This window comes from Heptranchias perlo, chromosome 4 (assembly GCF_035084215.1).
Source record: "Heptranchias perlo isolate sHepPer1 chromosome 4, sHepPer1.hap1, whole genome shotgun sequence".
Taxonomy (NCBI): domain Eukaryota; kingdom Metazoa; phylum Chordata; class Chondrichthyes; order Hexanchiformes; family Hexanchidae; genus Heptranchias; species Heptranchias perlo.
This window is the reverse complement of record NC_090328.1, coordinates 79,913,408-79,933,697: the sequence shown is the minus strand read 5'-3', so window position 1 is coordinate 79,933,697 and position 20,290 is coordinate 79,913,408. Positions and strand designations below refer to the sequence as shown.

At 46.8% G+C, this 20,290-nt stretch overlaps 1 protein-coding gene across 2 annotated transcripts in view; it reads right to left on the bottom strand.

The window, feature by feature from the left end:
- LOC137321056 (spindlin-Z) overlaps window positions 1–20,290 on the bottom strand; it is an 86,598-nt gene that overhangs the window by 19,719 nt on the left and 46,589 nt on the right. For both annotated transcript variants that reach the window (XM_067983217.1, XM_067983218.1), the window contains exon 4: window positions 11,715–11,932. In XM_067983217.1, coding sequence (XP_067839318.1) covers window positions 11,715–11,769 — 55 coding nt within the window. In that variant the 5' untranslated portion in view covers window positions 11,770–11,932. The remainder of the gene's footprint in view (window positions 1–11,714; window positions 11,933–20,290) is intronic.

The following is a 20,290-nucleotide window of genomic DNA, read 5'->3' as shown; positions in this document are numbered from 1 at the left end:
TTAAGAGAGAAATCAGGAGGGCAAAAAGGGGACATGAGATTGCTTTGGCAGATAAGGCAAAGGAGAATCCAAAGAGCTTCTACAAATACATAAAGGGCAAAAGGGTAACTAGGGAGAGTAGGGCCTCTTAAGGATCAACAAGGTCATCTATGTGCGGAACCACAAGAGATGGGTGAGATCCTGAATGAATATTTCACATCGGTATTTACGGTTGAGAAAGGCATGGATGTTAGGGAACTTGGGGAAATAAATAGTGATGTCTTGAGGAGTGTAGATATTACAGAGAGGGAGGTGCTGGAAGTCTTAACGCGCATCAAGGTAGATAAATCTCCGGGACCTGATGAAATGTATCCCAGGACGTTATGGGAGGTTAGGGAGGAAATTGCGGGTCCCCCTAGCAGAGATATTTGAATCATCGACAGCTACAGGTGAGGTGCCTGAAGATTGGAGGGTAGCAAATGTTGTGCCTTTGTTTAAGAAGGGCGGCAGGGAAAAGCCTGGGAACTACAGACCGGTGAGCCTGACATCTGTAGTGGGTAAGCTGTTAAGAGGGTATTCTGAGGGACAGGATCTACAGGCATTTGGACAGGCAGGGACTGATTAGGAACAGTCAGCATGGTTTTGTGAGAGGAAAATCATGTCTCACGAATTTGATTGAGTTTTTTGAAGGGGTAACCAAGAAGATAGATGAGGGCTGTGCAGTAGATGTGGTCTACATGGACTTTTGTAAACAATTTTACAACACCAAGTTATAGTCCAGCAATTTTATTTTAAATTCACAAGCTTTCGGAGGCTACCTCCTTCGTCAGGTGAACGATGTGAAAATGAAATCCTTGAGATGAAATCGCATTTATAATTCACAGAACAATGCTTGGTGAGTACAGACAGTTTTTTCAACTGCCCGTTGCCAAGGCAATCAGCGTGCAGACAGACAGGTGTTACCTGCCAGGTCTCAGAATATACAAATCACCAAAAAAAAAACAACAAACAAAAAAAAAAGAGATAGAGAGGTAGAAACATAGAAAAGACAGCAACTGACCCGTTATATTAAAAACAGATAACATTTGTTCGCTGGTGGGGTAACGTGTAGTGTGACATGAACCCAAGATCCCGGTTGAGGCCGTCCTCATGGGTGCGGAACTTGGCTATCAATTTCTGCTCGACGATTTTGCGTTGTGGTGTGTCTCGAAGGCCGCCTTGGAGTACGCTTACCCGAAGGTCGGTGGATGAATGTCATGAAGGTCAGTGGATGAATGGCACTACATGGACTTTAGCAAAGCCTTTGACAAGGTACCACATGGTAGGTTGTTACATAAGGTTAAATCTCACGGGATCCAAGGTGAGGTAGCCAATTGGATACAAAATTGGCTTGACGACAGAAGACAGAGGGTGGTTGGAGAGGGTTGTTTTTCAAACTGGAGGCCTGTGTCCAGCGGTGTGCCTCAGGGATTGGTGCGCCTCAGGGATCGGTGCTGGGTCTGCAGTTATTTATATTAATGATTTGGATGAGAATTTAGGAGGCATGGTTAGTAAGTTTGCAGATGACACCAAGATTGGTGGCATTGTGGACAGTGAAGAAGGTTATCTAGGATTGCAACGGGATCTTGATAAATTGGGCCAGTGGGCCGATGAATGGCAGATGGAGTTTAATTTAGATAAATGTGAGGTGGTGCATTTTGGTAGATCGAATCGGGCCAGGACCTACTCCGTTAATGGTAGGGCGTTGGGGAGAGTTATAGAACAAAGAGATCTAGGAGTACAGGTTCATAGCTCCTTGAAAGTGGAGTCACAGGTGGATAGGGTGGTGAAGAAGGCATTCGGCATGCTTGGTTTCATTGGTCAGAACATTGAATACAGGAGTTGGGATGCCTTGTTGAAGTTGTACAAGACATTAGTAAGGCCACACTTGGAATACTGTGTACAGTTCTGGTCACCCTATTATAGAAAGGATATTATTAAACTAGAAAGAGTGCAGAAAAGATTTACTAGGATGCTGCCGGGACTTGATTGTTTGACTTATAGGGAGAGGTTAGATAGACTGGGACTTTTTTCCCTGGAGAGTAGGAGGTCAAGGGGTGATCTTATAGAAGTCTATAAAATAATGAGGGGCATAGATAAGGTAGATAGTCAAAATCTTTTCCCAAAGGTAGGGGAGTCTATAACGAGGGGACATAGATTTAAGGTGAGAGGGGAGAGATACAAAAGGGTCCAGAGGGGCAATTTTTTCACTCAAAGGGTGGTGAGTGTCTGGAACGAGCTGCCAGAGGCAGTAGTAGAGGCGGGTACAATTTTGTCTTTTAAAAAGCATTTGGACAGTTACATGGGTAAGATGGGTATAGAGGGATATGGGCCAAGTGCAGGAAATTGGGAGTAGCTTAGTGGTATAAACTGGGCGACATGGGCATGTTGGGCCGAAGGGCCTGTTTCCATGTTGTAACTTCTATGATTCTATGATTCCCCCAATCCCATGTGCTTTAATTTTGCACACTAACCTCGTGTGGGACCTTATCAAAAATCTTCCGAAAATCCAAATACTCCACATCCACTGGTTCTCCCCTATCTATTCTGTTAGTTACAGCCTCAAAAAACTCCAGTAGATTTGTTAAGCATAATTTCCCTTTCATAAACCCATGCTGACTTTGTCCAATCCCATTAATGCCCTCCAAGTGTTCTGTTATCACATTCTTTATAATGGACTCTAGCATTTTCCCCCACTACTGATGTTAGGCTAACTGGTCTGTAATTCCCTATTTTTTCTCTCCCTCCTTTTTTAAATAGTGGGGTTACATTTGCCACCCTCCAATCTGTAGGAACTGTTCCAAAGTCTATAGAATTTTGTAAGATGATCACCAATGCATCCAGTATTTCCAGGACCACTTCCTTTAGTACTCTGGGATGTAGATTATCTGGCCCTGGGGATTTATCAGCCTTTAGCCCCATTAAATTCCCAAGCACTATTGTTTTACTAATACTGGTTTCCTTCAGTTCCTCCCTCTCACTGGACCATTGGTTCCCTAACATTTCTGGCAGATTATTTGTATCCTCCTTTGTGAAGACAGAACCAAAGTATTTGTTTAATTGTTCTGCCATTTCTTTGATCCTCATTATAATTTCCCCCATCTTGAACTGCTGCAGTCCATGTGGTGAAGGTTCTCCCACAGTGCTGTTCCGTAGGGAGTTCCAGGATTTTGACCCAGCGACGATGAAGGAACGGCGATATATTTCCAAGTCGGGATGGTGTGTGACTTGGAGGGGAATGTGCAGGTGGTGTTGTTCCCATGAGCCTGCTGCCCTTGTCCTTCTAGGTGGTAGAGGTCACGGGTTTGGGGGGTGCTGTCGAAGAAGCCTTAGCTATAGATCACCAGATCAGGAAATTTGTAGTCAAATAATGGAAGCATGAACATGCAGTTGTTATGGGTGGCTTCAATTTATCAATGATAGATTGGGAAATCGAAAATGGGTGCAATAGAAGTGAAAATTTGACCTTGGACACAATATTGGATTCGTACATGAAACAATTAGTCAAGGAACACACACGCACAGTGGTTATTGGGCCTGATACTAAGCAGCAACTAGATGGTACAGCAGGTCAGATTCATAGAATACCATGGCAACAATAAAAACAGTGGATGTCCAAAGGGACTTAGGTGTTCAGGTACATAGATCATTGAAGTGTCATGAACAGGTGCAGAAAATAATCAAGAAGGCTAATGGAATGCTGGCCTTTATATCTATAGGACTAGACTACAAGGGGGCAGAAGTTATGCTACAGCTATACAAAATCCTGGTTAGACCGCACCTGGAGTACTGAGAGCAGTTCTGGGCACCATACCTTCGGAAGGACATATTGGCCTTGGAGGGAATGCAGCGTAGGATTACTTGAATGATACTTCAAGGGTTAAGTTACGAGGAGAGATTACACAAATTGGGGTTGCATTCTCTGGAGTTTCGAAGGTTAAGGGGTGATCTGATCAAAGTTTATAAGATATTAAGGGGATCAGATAGGGTGGATAGAGAGAAACTATTTCCGCTGGTTGGGGATTTTAGGAGTAGGAGGCACAGTCTAAAAATTAGAGCCAGACCTTTCAGGAACGAGATTAGAAAACATTTCTACACACAAAGGGTGGTAGAAGTTTGGAACTCTCTTCCGCAAATGGCAATTGATACGAGCTCAATTGCTAAATTTAAATCTGAGATAGATAGATTTTTGGCAACCAAAGGTACTAAGGGATATGGGCCAAAGGCAGGTATATGGAGTTAGATCACAGATCAGCCATGATCTTATCAAATGGCGGAGCAGGCACAAGGGGCTGAATGGCCTACTCCTGTTCCTATGTTCCTAACATAGATCACAATATGGTGGAGCTTAAGGTGGGAAAGATGACAACATTAAAATGGTAGGTTTTGTGATATGGACTGAAGAAGCTGAATTGTACAGCAATTCGAGCAGAAAAGCATTGGAGAAAAGTGGATCCTGTTTACAAATACTATACTCAGAATGCAGAAGATGATAACCATGAGGGAAGAAGGGTAACAGAGGGGAAAGACCTCAAACCAAGGTGGTGAGCTGATGAGTGACAAATTACATTTAATATGGACAAATGCAATGCAATGAAACTAGGGAAGAGAAAAAAAAGTGGGAATATGAACAAAATGGCTCTCGGCTACAGGACACAGCAGGAGAGAAATTGGGGGTATTGGTGGATAGTTCACTGAAACCAATAGCAGTAAGAAAACCTAAGCAGATCGTGGAATGTATAACCTGAGGAATATAGCAGAAATCCCAAGAGTTTGTACAAGCCACACCTGCAGTACTGTGCACAGTTCTGATCGTTGTATTATAGCAGGTATCGGAGACCGTGATAACTAACTTAAGGATTCTGAGCTATGAAGAAAAATTGAAGAGCTTGAAATCACAAAACTAGGTGAGATCGTGAGTTGTGAGAAGGATGCAAAGAGGCTTCAACGCGATTTAGACAAGTTGAGTGAGTGGGCAAATACATGGCAGATGCAGTATAATGTGGATAAACGTGAAGTTATCTACTTCGGAAGGAAAAACAGAAAGGCAGAATATTATTTAAACGGTGATAGATTGGGGAATGTTGATGTACAAAGGGGCCTGGGTGTCCTTGTACACCAGTCACTGAAAGCAAATATACAGGTGCAGCAAGCAGTTAGGAAGACAAATGGTATGTTGGCCTTCATTGCAAGAGGATTTGAGTATAGGAGCAAGGATGTCTGACTGCAGTTATACAGGGCCTTGGTGAGACCACACCTGGAGTATTGTGTGTAGTTTTGGTCTCCTTACCCAAGAAAGGATATACTTGCCAAAGAGGGAGTGCAGCGAAGGTTCACCAGACTGATTCCAGGGATGGCAGGACTGTTGAATGAGGAGAGACTGGGTCGACTCGGCCTGTATTCACTCGAGTTTAGAAGAATGAGAGGGGATCTTATTGAAACGTATAAAATTCTGACAGGGCTCAACAGACGATGCAGGGAGGATGTTTCCCCTGGCTGGGGGGTCCAGAACGAGGGGTCACAGTCTCAGGATACGGGGTAGGCCATTTGGGACTGAGATGAGGAGAAATTTCTTCACTCAGAGGGTGGTGAACCTGTGGAATTCTCTATCACAGAAGGCTGTGGAGGCCAAGTCACTGAATATATTTAAGATGGAGCTAGATAGATTTCTAGACACAAAAGGCATCAAGGGGTATGGGGAGAGAGCGGGAATATGGTATTGAGATAGAGGATCAGCCATGATCATATTGAATGCCGGAGCAGGCTCGAAGGGCCGAATGGCCTACTCCTGCTCCTATTTTCTATGTTTCTATGTTTAGCTTGAAGTGAAGCCTCTTGGGAGATATTATTCATGTATTCAAGATCCTTAAGGGAATAGATAAATTGAACTCAAATAATAGGTTTGAGATTGCCATAAATCTCAGAACCAGAGATCACAGGCTTAAGTTTAGAAGAGTAAAGGCGCACAGGCAGGTCAGATAAAACTGCTTTACACAGATGATGGGGAATGTGGAATGGACTGTCCAGGGATGCAGAGAGTGTGGGAAAATTTAAGGGAGGAGTAGATAACTATTTGAGGGAGCGGGAAATTGAGTGTTACCATGTTTTTTTAAAGCGCTGGCAGATGGACTGTACAGTCCTTTCCAGTCTTGTATGTTTGCCTATGCCTAATTTTCCAACCAGGAGAGAGGCCAAGTGACCTGGTTCCAGGCTCTGACTATGCTGCTCTTTAACTATGATGTGGAGATGCCGGTGATGGACTGGGGTTGACAATTGTAAACAATTTTACAACACCAAGTTATAGTCCAACGATTTTATTTTTAATCCCACAAGCTTTCGGGGGCTTTCCCCTTCCTCAGGCGGTGTGGAAAAGACAATTTCGAATCCTTTGCATTTTAAGATCACAGAACAAAGCCTGGTGATTACTGCCCGTTGCCAAGGCAATCACAGTGAGCAGACAGAAAGGTGTCACCTAAAAAGGCCACCGAATATACAAACCCCCCCAAAAAAAAGAGAGAGAGATAAGGAAGACAGTCAATGACCCGTTATATTAAAAACAGATAACATTTGTTCGCTGGTGGGGTTATGTGTAGTGTGACATGAACCCAAGATCCCGGTTGAGGCCGTCCTCATGGGTGCGGAACTTGGCTATTAATTTCTGCTCGACGATTTTGCGTTGTCGTGTGTCTCGAAGGCCGCCTTGGAGTACGCTTACCCGAAGGTCGGTGGCTGAATGTCCATGACTGCTGAAGTGTTCCCCGACAGGGAGAGAACCCTCCTGTTTGGCGATTGTTGCGCGGTGTCCGTTCATCCGTTGTCGCAGCGTCTGCATGGTCTCGCCAATGTCCCATGCTCTGGGGCATCCTTTCCTGCAACGTATGAGGTAGACAACGTTGGCCGAGTCACAGGAGTATGAACCGTGCACCTGGTGGGTGGTGTCCTCTAGTGTGATGGTGGTATCTGTGTCGATGATCTGGCATGTCTTGCAGAGGTTACCGTGGCAGGGTTGTGTGGTGTCGTGGACGCTGTTCTCCTGAAGGCTGGGTAATTTGCTGCGAACGATGGTTTGTTTGAGGTTGGGTGGCTGTTTAAAGGCGAGTAGTGGAGGTGTGGGGATGGCCAGAGCGAGGTGTTCGTCATCATTGATGACATGTTGAAGGCTGCGGAGAACATGGCGTAGTTTCTCCGCTCCGGGGAAGTAATGGACGACAAAGGGTACTCTGTTGGTTACGTCCCGTGTTAGTCTTCTGAGGAGGTCTACGCGATTTTTCGCTGTGGCCCGTCGGAACTGTCGATCGATGAGTCGAGCATCATATCCCTTTCTTACTAGGGCGTCTTTCAGCGTCTGTAGGTGTCCATCGCGTTCCTCCTCGTCTGAGCAGACCCTGTGTATTCGCAGGGCCTGTCCATAGGGGATGGCCTCTTTGACGTGGTTAGGGTGGAAGCTGAAAAAGTGGAGCATTGTGAGATTGTCCGTGGGCTTGCGGTAGAGGTGAGGTGCTGAGGTGCCCGTCTTTGATGGAGATTCGTGTGTCCAAGAAAGAAACTGATTCTGAGGAGTAGTCCATGGTGAGCTTGATGGTGGGATGGAACTTGTTGATGTTATCGTGTAGTTTCTTTAGTGATTCCTCACCGTGGGTCCATAGAAAGAAAATGTCGTCGATGTATCTGGTGTATAGTGTTGGTTAGAGGTCCTGTGCAGTGAAGAAGTCGTGCTCGAACTTGTGCATGAAAATGTTGGCGTATTGGGGTGCGAATTTGGTCCCCATGGCTGTTCCGTGTGTTTGGGTAAAGAACTGGTTATTGAAGGCGAAGACATTGTGATCCAGGATGAAGCGGATGAGTTGTAGGATGGCGTCTGGAGATTGGCTGTTGTTGGTGTTGAGTATTGATGCTGTCGCAGCGATGCCGTCATCATGGGGGATACTGGTGTATAGTGCCGAGACGTCCATCGTGGTGAGAAGTGTTCCTGGTTCAACAGGTCCGTGGGTACTGAGTTTTTGTAGAAAGTCTGTAGTGTCGCGACAGAAGCTGGGGGTTCCCTGCACGATGGGTTTCAGGATGCCCTCGATGTATCCAGAGAGGTTCTCACACAGGGTTCCATTGCCTGATACGATAGGACGTCCGGGTGTGTTGGCTTTGTGTATCTTTGGGAGGCAGTAGAAGTCTCCCACGCGGGGAGTACGTGGGATGAGAGTGCGTAGGATGTTTTGAAGGTCTGGATCGAAGGTCTTGATCAGTTTGTTGAGCTGATGGGTGTGTTCTTTGGTCGGGTCTGCGGGTAACCGCCTGTAGTGTTCCTGGTTGTCCAGTTGTGGGTATGCTTCTTTGCAATAGTCCGTTCTGTTCTGTATGACGATGGCTCCTCCTTTGTCCGCTGGTTTGATGACGATGTTGCGGTTGGTCTTGAGAGCTTTGATGGCGTTGCGTTGTGCTCGGGTGACATTCTGGACTGTCTTCCGAGTGCGGCTGATGAATCTGGCATAGACGCATTTCCTGGCAGCTTGAGCATACATGTCAAGCTGAGGGCAGCGACCCTCTGGAGGAGTCCAGTGAGACTCTTTCCTCTTCGGTTGCTGTATCGCGGATCCCTCTGTCTGCTGTTCCGGATCGTTGATTGTCTCATTGGGTTCGCTGCTGAAATTTTGTGGTTTGTGGTAGAATTCCCGGAGCCTCATTCTCCTGATGAATTCCTCTGTGTCTGCCGCGAGACTAGTGGGGTCCATTTTGGTGGTGGGGCAGAAATTGAGCCCTCGGCTGAGAACTTCGATTTCGTCTGGTTGAAGGGTGTGGTCGGACAAATTGACGATAGACTTCCCTGTGGTTGCAACCGTGGTACCAGGGGAAGCTTGGTTGATGCTGGTGGTGATGCCGAGTTTCTCAAGCTTCCTGCTCTTGGTTTTCATGTAGGCAGCGTAGTTCCGTTGCCTCGTCTGTTTGGCGGTATCTCGTAGCTGGTCTGCTGTGTCCTGAGTACAGGTTGAGAGTATGGACTCTATCTTAGTTTCGAGGTTGCGGCGTCTGCTGTAGAGTTGGTGTATGAGATGGTTGCGGAGTGTGCGAGAGGTACGACGGCAGAGTCTCTCAGCGTAATCCGAGTTGTATGTGGACTTGAGTGGGTTTGTGATCTGTAGTCCTTTCGGGATCTTGTCTGCTTTCTTGCAGCTCTGTAAAAACTTGATGTCTGTGTCTAAATGCGCGATCTTCTTGGATATCCTTTCCACTGTGAGCCGGCAGTTTGTGGTGTCGATGGTAGCCATGATGTGGAGATGCCGGTGATGGACTGGGGTTAACAATTGTAAACAATTTTACAACACCAAGTTATAGTCCAACGATTTTATTTTTAATCCCACAAGCTTTCGGGGGCTTTCCCCTTCCTCAGGCAGTGTGGAAAAGGTCTTTTCCACACTGCCTGAGGAAGGGGAAAGCCCCCGAAAGCTTGTGGGATTAAAAATAAAATCGTTGGACTATAACTTGGTGTTGTAAAATTGTTTACAGCTCTTTAGCTAGTCATGAGAAGACATGCAAGATCATTCCAGGAATGACTCCCTCCGTCCAATTTTCACTTCCACCACGTGAGGACCAGCTAAGCCTTTATTCAGTGTCTCTTCACAACGACATTTCTTAAATTGTAAACTCACTATGTGGGAAATCACGAGTATGAACCCACACCCTATCGCTCCATGCTGATTCACTACAGTAGTGATGCTGCATCTATACTTCATGGTAAAAATGCAGAATTATAGCACTAAAGTGCCAGGCAATGACCATCTCCAACAAGACAGAGTCTAACCACCTCCCCTTGATATTCAACGGCATTACCATCACCGAATCCCCCACTATCAACATCCTGGGAGTCACCATTGACCAGAAACTTAACTGGACCAGCTAAAAGAGCAGGTCAGAGGCTGGGTATTCTGTGGCGAGTGACTTACCTCCTAACTCCCCAAAGCCTTTCCACCATCTACAAGGCACAAGTCAGGAGTGTGATGGAATACTCTCCACTTGCCTGGATGAGTGCAGCTCCAACAACACTCAAGAAGCTCGACATCATCCAGGACAAAGCAACCCGCTTGATTGGCACCCCATCCACCCTAAAGATTCACTCCCTTCACCACCGACGCACCATGGCTGCAATGTTGTCCATCTACAGGATGCACTGCAGCAACTCGCCAAGGCTTCTTCGACAGCACCTCCCAAACCCGCGACCTCTACCACCTAGAAGGACAAGGGAAGCAGGCACATGGGAACACCACCACCTGCACGTTCCCATCCAAGTCACACACCATCCCGACTTGGAAATATATCACCATTCCTTTATCATCACTGGGTCAAAATCCTGGAATTCCCCACCCAACAGCACTGTGGGAGAACCTTCACCACACAGACTGCAGCGGTTCAAGAAGGCGGCTCACCACCACCTTCTCAAGGGCAATTAGGGATGGGCAATAAATGTTGGCCTTGCCAGCGATGCCCACATCCCATGAACGAATTAAAAAAAGAATTGCAATGTATACTACGTAACCTTTTCTTTGTTCTGCCAAAACCACTGATATTGTTAATGAGATCAGTTATAGAATCATACAGCACAGAAGGAGGCTGTTCAGCCCACTGTGTCTGTGCTGGCTCTTTGAAAGAGCTATTCAATTAGTCCCACTCTTTCCCCATAGCCCTGCAATTTTTTCCTTTTCAAGTATGTATCTAATTCCCTTTTGAAACATACAATTGAACCTGCTTCCACCACTCTTTCAGGAAGTGCATTCCAAGTCATAACAACTTGCTGCATAAAAAATTCTCCTCTAGAGTGATGTAGAGGCAGGCTTCCTTCCTTGACAATTGGGACAATCTGAAAGCTTTCATGATTTTTCTGGTGTTATCCCACAAATTACCAGATTTATTGAATTCAATTTCACAAATTGCCATGGTGGGATTTGAGCTTATGGCCTCTGGTTTGCTAGTCTAGTATCATGATCACTAGGCTACTGCACTCAGATGTAGGGTGAGGACAGGATCAGGCTGAAATGAAAAGCCCCCAGCAGTCAAATAACCTGCCAGCACCCACAGTCAAGTCTCACAGAAGAACAGCGACCAGTTTGATGAGTTACCAGAGGACAATCATGCTTGCGGAACCATATCCTCAGCAAGGAGTCAATGACTTCAGGAGGGGAAGAAAATAAAATAGGCGAGAAAGAAACTGCCAGATTTTTAAAAAAAAAATTAACAGTGGCTCTTTAACAAAATCTTCTCATCAAATTAATGAGCTTGATATCTAAAATTATAGATAAGAACGTATATTGGGCTTGATGAATCTTCCAGCCAATGAAGTACTTTTTGAAGTGTACCGTTGTAAAGTAGGGAAAACTTAACATACATATCTAAACTAACAAACTCATTTAACACACAGATAAAGGTTTCCTGAAATTTACTTAAGCAAAGAAAGGAATGTGACACTATACAAAACTTTCCATTTTAATTCTTATCTATACTTCTGAGGCAAACTAACGAACTTTCAAATATCATGTAATCCAGTGCTATTATACCACCATAATCTGAATGTCTCCGAAATGAAAGCTGATCACATTACAGTGTAGGTTTATCATCTGCAACACCAAATGTTTTTTTAGCAATTCCAGAAACTGTTGGAAGCACAGACAAAATCAAGCATATGCATCCTTCAGCTTTAACGCAGCCCTTACCTGCTGCATCAATCGATAACCTCTGACTGGATCGCTTCCCAAATGGGGTCTTCATTCATCTGGATAGGTAGCACAGCTTTTGGTAAGGTAAAGCTAAAGTGATGCCTACAGTGTGATGCAGGGAGCCCCAAGCAATGCAGACAACTGCTGTAGTAGCATCCAGCACTAGTATTAAGAGTTACATCGAACCAGGCTTAGTGTACAGGAGTCCAATAGTCCTGTTTTAGAAAAAAACATAATGTAAGTATTCCTGGAAATCACATCTGCTTGACAAAACTGAACTAAGGAAATTCCACATGTAAGTAAATATTTTCCAAGTCTCAATTTTTACTTATCCCTATTATTTCTTTTGTATATAAAATTCAATTAAAATCACTTTGCCTTAGTGTCAGTTTGGCTCAATGGTAGCAAATACTACTGAAATATAATTGTGTTAACCACTATTAATACCCACTACGTCTAAGTTAATATTTTTTTTAATTACATTTTTAATCAATATTTTTCATGCATGGTTAATCTTAAAGCAAGAAGGTACCATGGCCTGAAGATCTGGTGAGAACTGAAAAAAATATTCCCACCCACCACTGGGGTCTTCTTTGGCTTGCTGCCAGGCCCTCAGACCCTTCTTGAGGGTGACCCTAAGCCACAGTTCCACAAAAATTGAAGCAGAAGGCCAGGAGCACCCCCACCTATTTTATTTACACGAATATGTTGGATCTGTGCCTAATGCAGGCATAGGTCCAGGTCCAGGTCCAACTACACCTCTCAGGAGAAGCCCTGGGAATCCCAGCACAACGTAAAGGTGGTGGAGACTCAGAAAAACGCAACTCCACCCCCTTTTCCCTAACCTTTGCACCCAGGGAATAGGCGTTTTCACTATGCGTACATTTTTCCCTCTTGCCGAAAGGGGTTTTTTACTGTTTCTCGGGCTTATTATAGGTCAGCCAGTTATGTTTTTCCTGAGCTGCCCTGCCCGCTGTGCGGTTGCGAATCGCTTTCCCCTTCCTGATTCTGACTTATCGGGCGGTAACAAGGACAGACGAACAGACCAGTGGATTGGTACAAGGAAAACCAATGTTTATTAATAAGAAAACTAAAACTACAAGGTAAACAGTATTATGCAGAAGATAAAAAGAAATCGCTATGGATACAATACAGTCTTACACTTAACGGGGTGGAAGAAACGGACACATCGAGGGAAAATTCTAAAATCACAATTTTAGCAATACCCCTTTAACTCCCACCCTTACACCTAGCTAGGTTGTCTTGTGGCGGCCAGAAAATTAATGCTCACCGGTGAAACAGATGAAAAAGGCCTGGCCCCTGTGCCCTGCTGCTGCCGTCGATGTGTGGTCGCGAGGTTTACTGGATGGCCTTCCTTCTTAGTTGCTAGCAGGCAGACAGGACATTGGGCCAAGAGGCGAAGAGAAGAGAGAGAGATTCTGGGAAGCCCCAGTTATATCCTCCCGGTATCAGGTTTTTTTTTCGTGCCTCATCAGCTTGCTCCATTGTTCGATTTGAGCACGAAAACGTAAGACAAAGGACCCCAATCTCTGGCCTATTTACATAATGGCCGGTATCTGTACTGATGAGTTCCATAACTGCTTTCCATTGTTCCTGAATGTTCCTTAATGGTTCACCTTAGGTGGGATTACTTCTGATGGCTTGCCTCAGGCCGTGAATGCAACTGCTTGTCTCCCTGCATTGTTCAAAAAAAAAATCCCTGTCTGCCCTTGTGGAAAGGTGTCCAGTTTCAAATGCTGCAGGCCTTTGGCCATGTGTCTGACTGCAGCCATTTTGAGAGCCATCCCTAGCTTGTTTAGAACACAGTCACACCAGGGTTATTTTTTTAATAACTCCAATAAATCTTCAGGGGGGGGGGGGGGGGGGGAACATGTGAAATTTTGCGAATCCCTTCACTCCCCCCTGTGGATACTTAAACTTGCTTGAAGTGTCCATGCAAGGTGAGCAAAATTTCTGACCGTCGCAAACAACCCTCCCCTTTATTTACCTATCCCTAATCCCTCGACACATACATTCCCTTACTTGGAGAGAACCCCAGTATATGGCAGGCATTCAGATAGAAAACAAGGTTGAATTACAACAATCCCAGCATGGAGGGGTCCAAATACCCCTGCACCACTTGAGATGAAACAGTATTTCGCATACTATACAACACAACGATGCACAATCTTTATTCAAAACAACATCAAAATGAAAACTTACTTTATTGAAAACAACAAACGGAAGGGACCATCTTTATTAAAATAATGAAACAGGCTGCCATCACTGGCAAGGGATGCGTGCCCGAACTCACGCGGGTGTTTCGTCTACCCGAGCATACTGGTCCTTCCATACCCTTTGTGTTCTACCTCGAGACCCCTATTCCTACACTGGACGCAAACCAGGTAGAGGACGATCCCGAGCTGACAGATTACTAGCACGTGTGATGCCAGACGAATCCAGGAGGGGACCTCTATATTCTCAAAGATGTCCCACCAGGGTAGGGTCGTAATACTCAGAATATCGACCCCTATCTGGACAGTCTTCTGTTCCAGCGTGTAAAAGTGTTTTTGGGACACCCCTACTGCTTTTAATAATTTAACGAGGTGTTCTGGGAGAGGGGGGATCTGGTAGCCGAAGTGGGCTACATACTTTTGGAGGTTGGTGAAATTCTCTTTCACAGTGAGGTGAACAGTGGATGGTTCAGGGATGGGGACAATTCGTATCTGTGCCACTTGAACTTCTGCCTCAGGTTTAAAGCAAAAACTGCTGTCACTCACCGTGCACCAGCTGTGCTGACCATGCTGGTAGTGAGACGCTGCTGTGGTGATGCAATATGTCCCACCTATATACGCCACCTGAAAAACAGCGCCCCTAGCCCACGATGGGAGTGGACTACGCGAGGCGGATGAAATCGCCTTGTACACTCACGAGGGGAGCTGGCCCGGATGGCACAGCGGGCAGGGCAGCTCAGGAAAAACATAACTGGCTGACCTATAATAAGCCCGAGAAACAGTAAAAAAACCCCAGCTAAAGTTAATGTAAATAGCAAAGCTCGCGTCATATTTCGTTGCTCGCCAGTAGTTTCAGTAGCCACTTTATTTTGGTTTTAATTAAACATGTAGTAGAGCAGCTAAAGAATATTAACTTCTTGATAATCACTGTCGCAAACTTCTGCCCTCCCTTTTCCATCCTCCCCCAAGAACGTTAATTCCTTAGTGGGGCCAGTTTCATGGGCACCAGTCTCTCTCTCAACCAATTGACCATCCTTTATGTTTAAGTGTCAGAAAGACATTAAACTGTGAAGGGAGAGGGGAAAAAAAATCACAGCTAAGCCTGCGCTTGTCTTCATTTAATGTCCAACAGGCACAGCCAGAACTAATGGGAACCCTGATTGATTTTTCCCCGCTGTAATGCAAGGGCGCTAAGGCCAATTTGTGTACTGCTTCTACCTTTGCACTGGTAGTGACCAGCTAACTCATTACAAATCAGGGGTAAAATGTGGGACTGTATGGCTCACCTGGTAATTTAAAATCAGTACAGAAGCTCAATCAGATTTTTGATGAGAAATAATCAGAATATGAGAATCGTGTGGAGAAAGCACACTGGTAAATATTTATGCATGATGGATTGGGTGAGGAAGGAGAAGAAGAAAAAGATGGGCACCAAGCAAGGAAATAAGCTCATGTCCATGAATCTTTGGTGATTTCCTGATCTTGGACAATGTTAAGCAAAGTGGTAATTGAAGAGAATCTTTTTCTTGCTGATATGGAAAAAAAAATTGAACTAAGATTGCTCTTGCACAACATCGAAGAAAGTAAACCTTTCTGAAATTTCTCTTCAAGTCCCAAAGCTGACCAACAAAGCTACAGAATACTAATCCAATCTCACAACCTACAATTACAACTCTGGACCAACCATGTCAACAAGTGACACATTTGCTGTCCCAGCATCACATGAACCATTCCATTCCATAGTGCATCAGATTGTAAATATCTACCCACGTTCTTAAAACTTTCATTCTCTAGTCCTATTGATTTGCTGCACTTAAAGGTGAAACTGTAGACTGTAAACAAGTTCTATTAATGCACACAGAACTTCAACAACTAGTCGCAAGCACCAACTTATTTCCTATTTTACACCACTTAAGTTTTCCACTTTCTAATAACAGCTATTGACTGTTGTGGAGACTGGCAAATTGCTGCTACAACAAGCATGATTGAAAAAAATAAACAAACAGTGCATATCAAGGTAACACACAGAAAACATCTTTGATCAAATTACTAGTATTAGAAAAAATAATTCAAGTTGACATTTATACCTTCTCTGTATTTTAGCTAACAATACTACACCTTCAGTTAGTAACAAGAGAGTTTTAATGGGCCCGATATGAGGAGGAGGGCGGCGGGTTGGGTCAACTGGGCGTGTGGATAACGCGCCCAGTGAAATCGGAGTGCTCCGCACGCAATCGCAGCTTGATTGAAGGTACTTACCTTTGCTTCCTGGTTTCGCGCTCGAAAGCTGCGCAGCGGGCGGACTGCGCATGCGCAGCATAGGCGGTCAGCAGAAGGAGCCCTATTTAAAGGGGCAGTCCACCAATGCTCCTCCTGCTGCAAACAACCAATTTTGGACCATGGAGCAGGCCAGAGGAAAGGCTGCTCCAAGGTTTTCGGACTCCTCACTCCAGGTGCTGCTCGATGGGGTGAGGAGGAGGAGGAGGGAAATATTTTTCCCATCGGATGGGAGGAAGTGCCCTCCCTCCACCACCAAGAAGGCCTGGCTGGAGGTTGCCGAGGAGATCACCAGCAGCGGCAATGTGTCCCGAACCTGGGTGCAGTGGAGGAAGAGATTTAATGACCTAACCAGGTCAGCCAAAGTGAGTATACTTACGCATTCTCCCACACTCAGTCTTCCACATCACCTCCACCACCACACCCCTTCTGCACTGCCACCACAATGCTCTCGCATCATTCCTCACATCCACTCAACTATAATCCTCACCTTGCCTGCATGTACTCACCGCTCCAGTTCCCATTCGAACACTACCATGCAACCCAATCCTCACGTAATCTCATGGCTATGTCGCACACGCACCCTCCCATGCATCACCCTCACGCTCAACCCCACCCACACCAATGCATGCAGCGGCTCACCATGCAACCATCACTCAATCACGCCTCTGTGTTTTGCCTTGATAGGAGAAGAGATGCCAGAATGCCTGGGAGAGGGCCCATCGTCACATCTGAGCCATCCATCCACCAGCGCAGAAACACACACCTCGGTGGGTCCCCTTCATCACTTAGTTGGTCTTGCACATGGTGAGTCACCACGCACATGTGAGCACGAGCAGACCCTGGTAGCAGGGGCAGCCGTAGAGAGTTTGCGTCGGTGGGAGTGCTCTTCTCCAGGCTCTGCTCAGCTGGACCCAGATGCTGAACCCTGGGGGCCAGCCGTGAAAAGGAGAGTCATCGAGGGGCAGCAGCACATTGCCGAGATGCTGGAACAGTTGCCATGCGCACTCTCCACAATCACGCAGGGGATGGAGGAGTCCAACTCCTGCATGAGTGGAATGGTGGCACAGGTACAGGATGGTATCTCCGAGATAGTGTCACAGGGACGTGAAGGCATCTCTGAGATAGTGTCGCGGGTAGATGCAGGAATGTCTGTGATGGAGGAAAGGTTAGCCTCCATCAAGCGTCAAGCATGGCTCAACAATGAGTCCATTCAGGCCCTGACAACGGCTGTTCGGATTCAGGATGAGCAACATTCTGCCGCCTTAAACAGGCTGACAGATACTTTACAACTGGCCTGCCAAAGCTTCACACAAGTCCTCCAGTCTGTCGTCCAGCAGGGTAAGAGGAGTGATGTGGGCCTGGGCCAGTAAAGGGATGATGGTGAAAGGGGACATGGAAGTGGGGACGCCACTCAAAGCGCTCCCACGTCTCACCCATTGCCCCCCTCTCAACCGGTACCCGCAATGCTGCCCCCTCTCCAGGTGGCCGAGTCTGCCCCTGCACAGGTGCAGGTGGAGCAGTCTTTGGCGGGGCCCTCACAGGCACCGAAATCCAGAGGGCGTAGGCCCAAAGCATCTCATCGGTCAGGGCATGGACAAGAGCAACCTGCCACTGAAGCCACAGGGGTAGCACCATGTAGGGGTTCCCGTAAACATAAGGTGAAGGTTTTGTGAGCACAAGGGTTTTTGACGATTTGTCATGTTTTTTATTTATATTTGTTTTCTTCCACATTCACAATAAATCTTATTATTATCACCACTACTGCCACGTCTTGCCCATTGTTGACTGGCTTGTGGACTAGGTCCCTTTCATGAGGTTCACCATGAACATGCACACTTGATGCCACCCATTGGGTCATTCTACAGTGGGTGTAGGTGTAGTTGCACCACTGTTTTGTGCAAGGGGCAGGGGAGGGGGCAGGTGTGGCCGCTCCTCTGTCCAGGTGATGAGGACTGGACTCTTCACACTGTCTGATGTTAGGAGAACTGTTCACATATCAGTGACTCCCTGGCCTCACAAGCAGCCAGGTGAGCCGCTGTTCCGACCATGGGTTGTTCCTCCTCCTCGGCCTCCTCCTCCTCAATATGGGCGGCAGATGTGGATGGGGCCTCCTCCAGCAGCACCCCTCTCTGTTGTGCCATGTTGTGCAGGGCACAACAGATGACTATAATGCGTCCCACTCTGTGTGGCGCGTATTGAAGCGCTCCCCCAGAATGATCAAGGCACCTGAAGCACATCTTGAGCAGCCCTATAGCCTGCTCAATTGTAGACCTGGTAGCGATGTGGCTGTCGTTATATCGACGCTGTGGCTCGGTGGTGGGGTTCCTCAGAGGTGTCATAAGCCACGTGTGCAGGGGATATCCCTTGTCTCGAGGAGCCAGCCCTTGCGGGTGTTGGGTGAGTGGAAGAGGGGTGGGACAGTGGACTCCCTGAGGATGAAGGAATCGTGGCAGCTGCAGGGTATCTGGCGCACACGTGAAGGAATCTCTTGCGGAGGTCACAGATGAGCTGAGTGTTCATGTAGTGATAGCACTTCCTGTTGACGAACAGTCCTGGCTCGTGTGGAGGTGCTCGTATTGTGATATGGGTGCAATCGATTACACCCTGCACCCGTGGGAAACCAGCCACAGCGTGGAATCCCACTGCCCTCTCCATCTGGCTGAGGTCATCCATGGGGAAGTTGATATAGTGCGAGGCCCTGCGAAACAAGCCGTCGGTGACCTGCCTTATGCACTTGAGTCCAGACGACAGAGACCCCGGTGATGTCCCCAGTGGCACCCTGGAAGGTTCCGGAGGCGAAGAAGTTGAGGGCAGTGGTGACTTCGACAGCAACAGGTAAGAAGATGCTGCTCGGTCCATCCGGGAGCAGCTCGTCATTAAGGAGGCTGCAGATGTCTGCGACTACCTGGCGACTGACACTGAGCCTCTGTATGCACTGCTCCTCAGAGAGGTCCGGGAAGCTGAGCCTCGGTCTGTAGACCCTTTGGCGAGGGTAGTGCCTCTGCGACGCATCTCTCTCTGCGGTTGCCCTCCCTCCTGCTGTGCAGGCGGATGTGTCACAGCACTGTGTTGTGGAGCTCCACTTGTCAGAGGTGGACGTCGTGGTCGGAGAGGCTGGTGATGCTGTTCGTCCTCCGAGGAGGTCATGACTGCAGCTACGGCGGCCCCCATCTGGAAGATGTACGTTTGAGGGGGTCCGCAAGGTAGGTAAACGTGTCCGCACACCAGGGTTGAGGTTCCAAGTTGGTGAATTTTAGTGTTAGGAGGAGGGTGGTGGAGGCCAAATTTTTTCCAAAGTGACAGAGTGGCCTCCTGCAATGAGTGAGGGTCTCCCCCCACCTCTGTCAAATGGATCTTTGCAGCTCCCACAGGCTGGTGGCTGCAACACGTCCGTTTCAACTGGGAGCGTTTCCCCCAGTACGGGAAAGAGTCTCAGTTTATTTCAAAATCCCACCCCTCCTAAAATATCAAGTCTGTAAACGACCTGAAGTACCTACTCAATTAGTTTAAGTGGCATCCCACATGCGGGGGCTGCGCGCGCATGTCAGCGCGTCACTGGGGAACTCGGAAGTGGGCGGGTTGGAGCCGGGCTCCAGACCCGCCCCGGGAATCCCCGATTTTCGGAGCCCCCTTGCCACGAACGCACCCACTCGGGGGTATGAAAATCGAGCCCAATATCTCCAAAGCAGCAAAATGGCCTATTGGCAATAGGTAGAAAACATTCATTTCAAAAACTTGTACCTCTTGCAGCAGCTTCTTTCATGATGTAGGTTAAATTTTCGTCCAGACATGACACAAACATGTTTCTGCTGGAAGGCAGACATGAAGGAAGCATTCTGTGTATGCGAATACAAATCAAATTATCCACCTTCATGTTCTCCGCATACTTGATTATCTATGAAAATTTCCATGGTGTCAGGGCCGGGGTAGCAACAGGAACAGGTTGCATTTCCCTTTTCTTAGTTTGTAGCAACTGCATTCTACAGGAGTTGTTTTTTTCAGAGATACTATTGGCAGGCAGGAACTGAACCTGCTTGGCAAACTGTTTATCAAGACCCA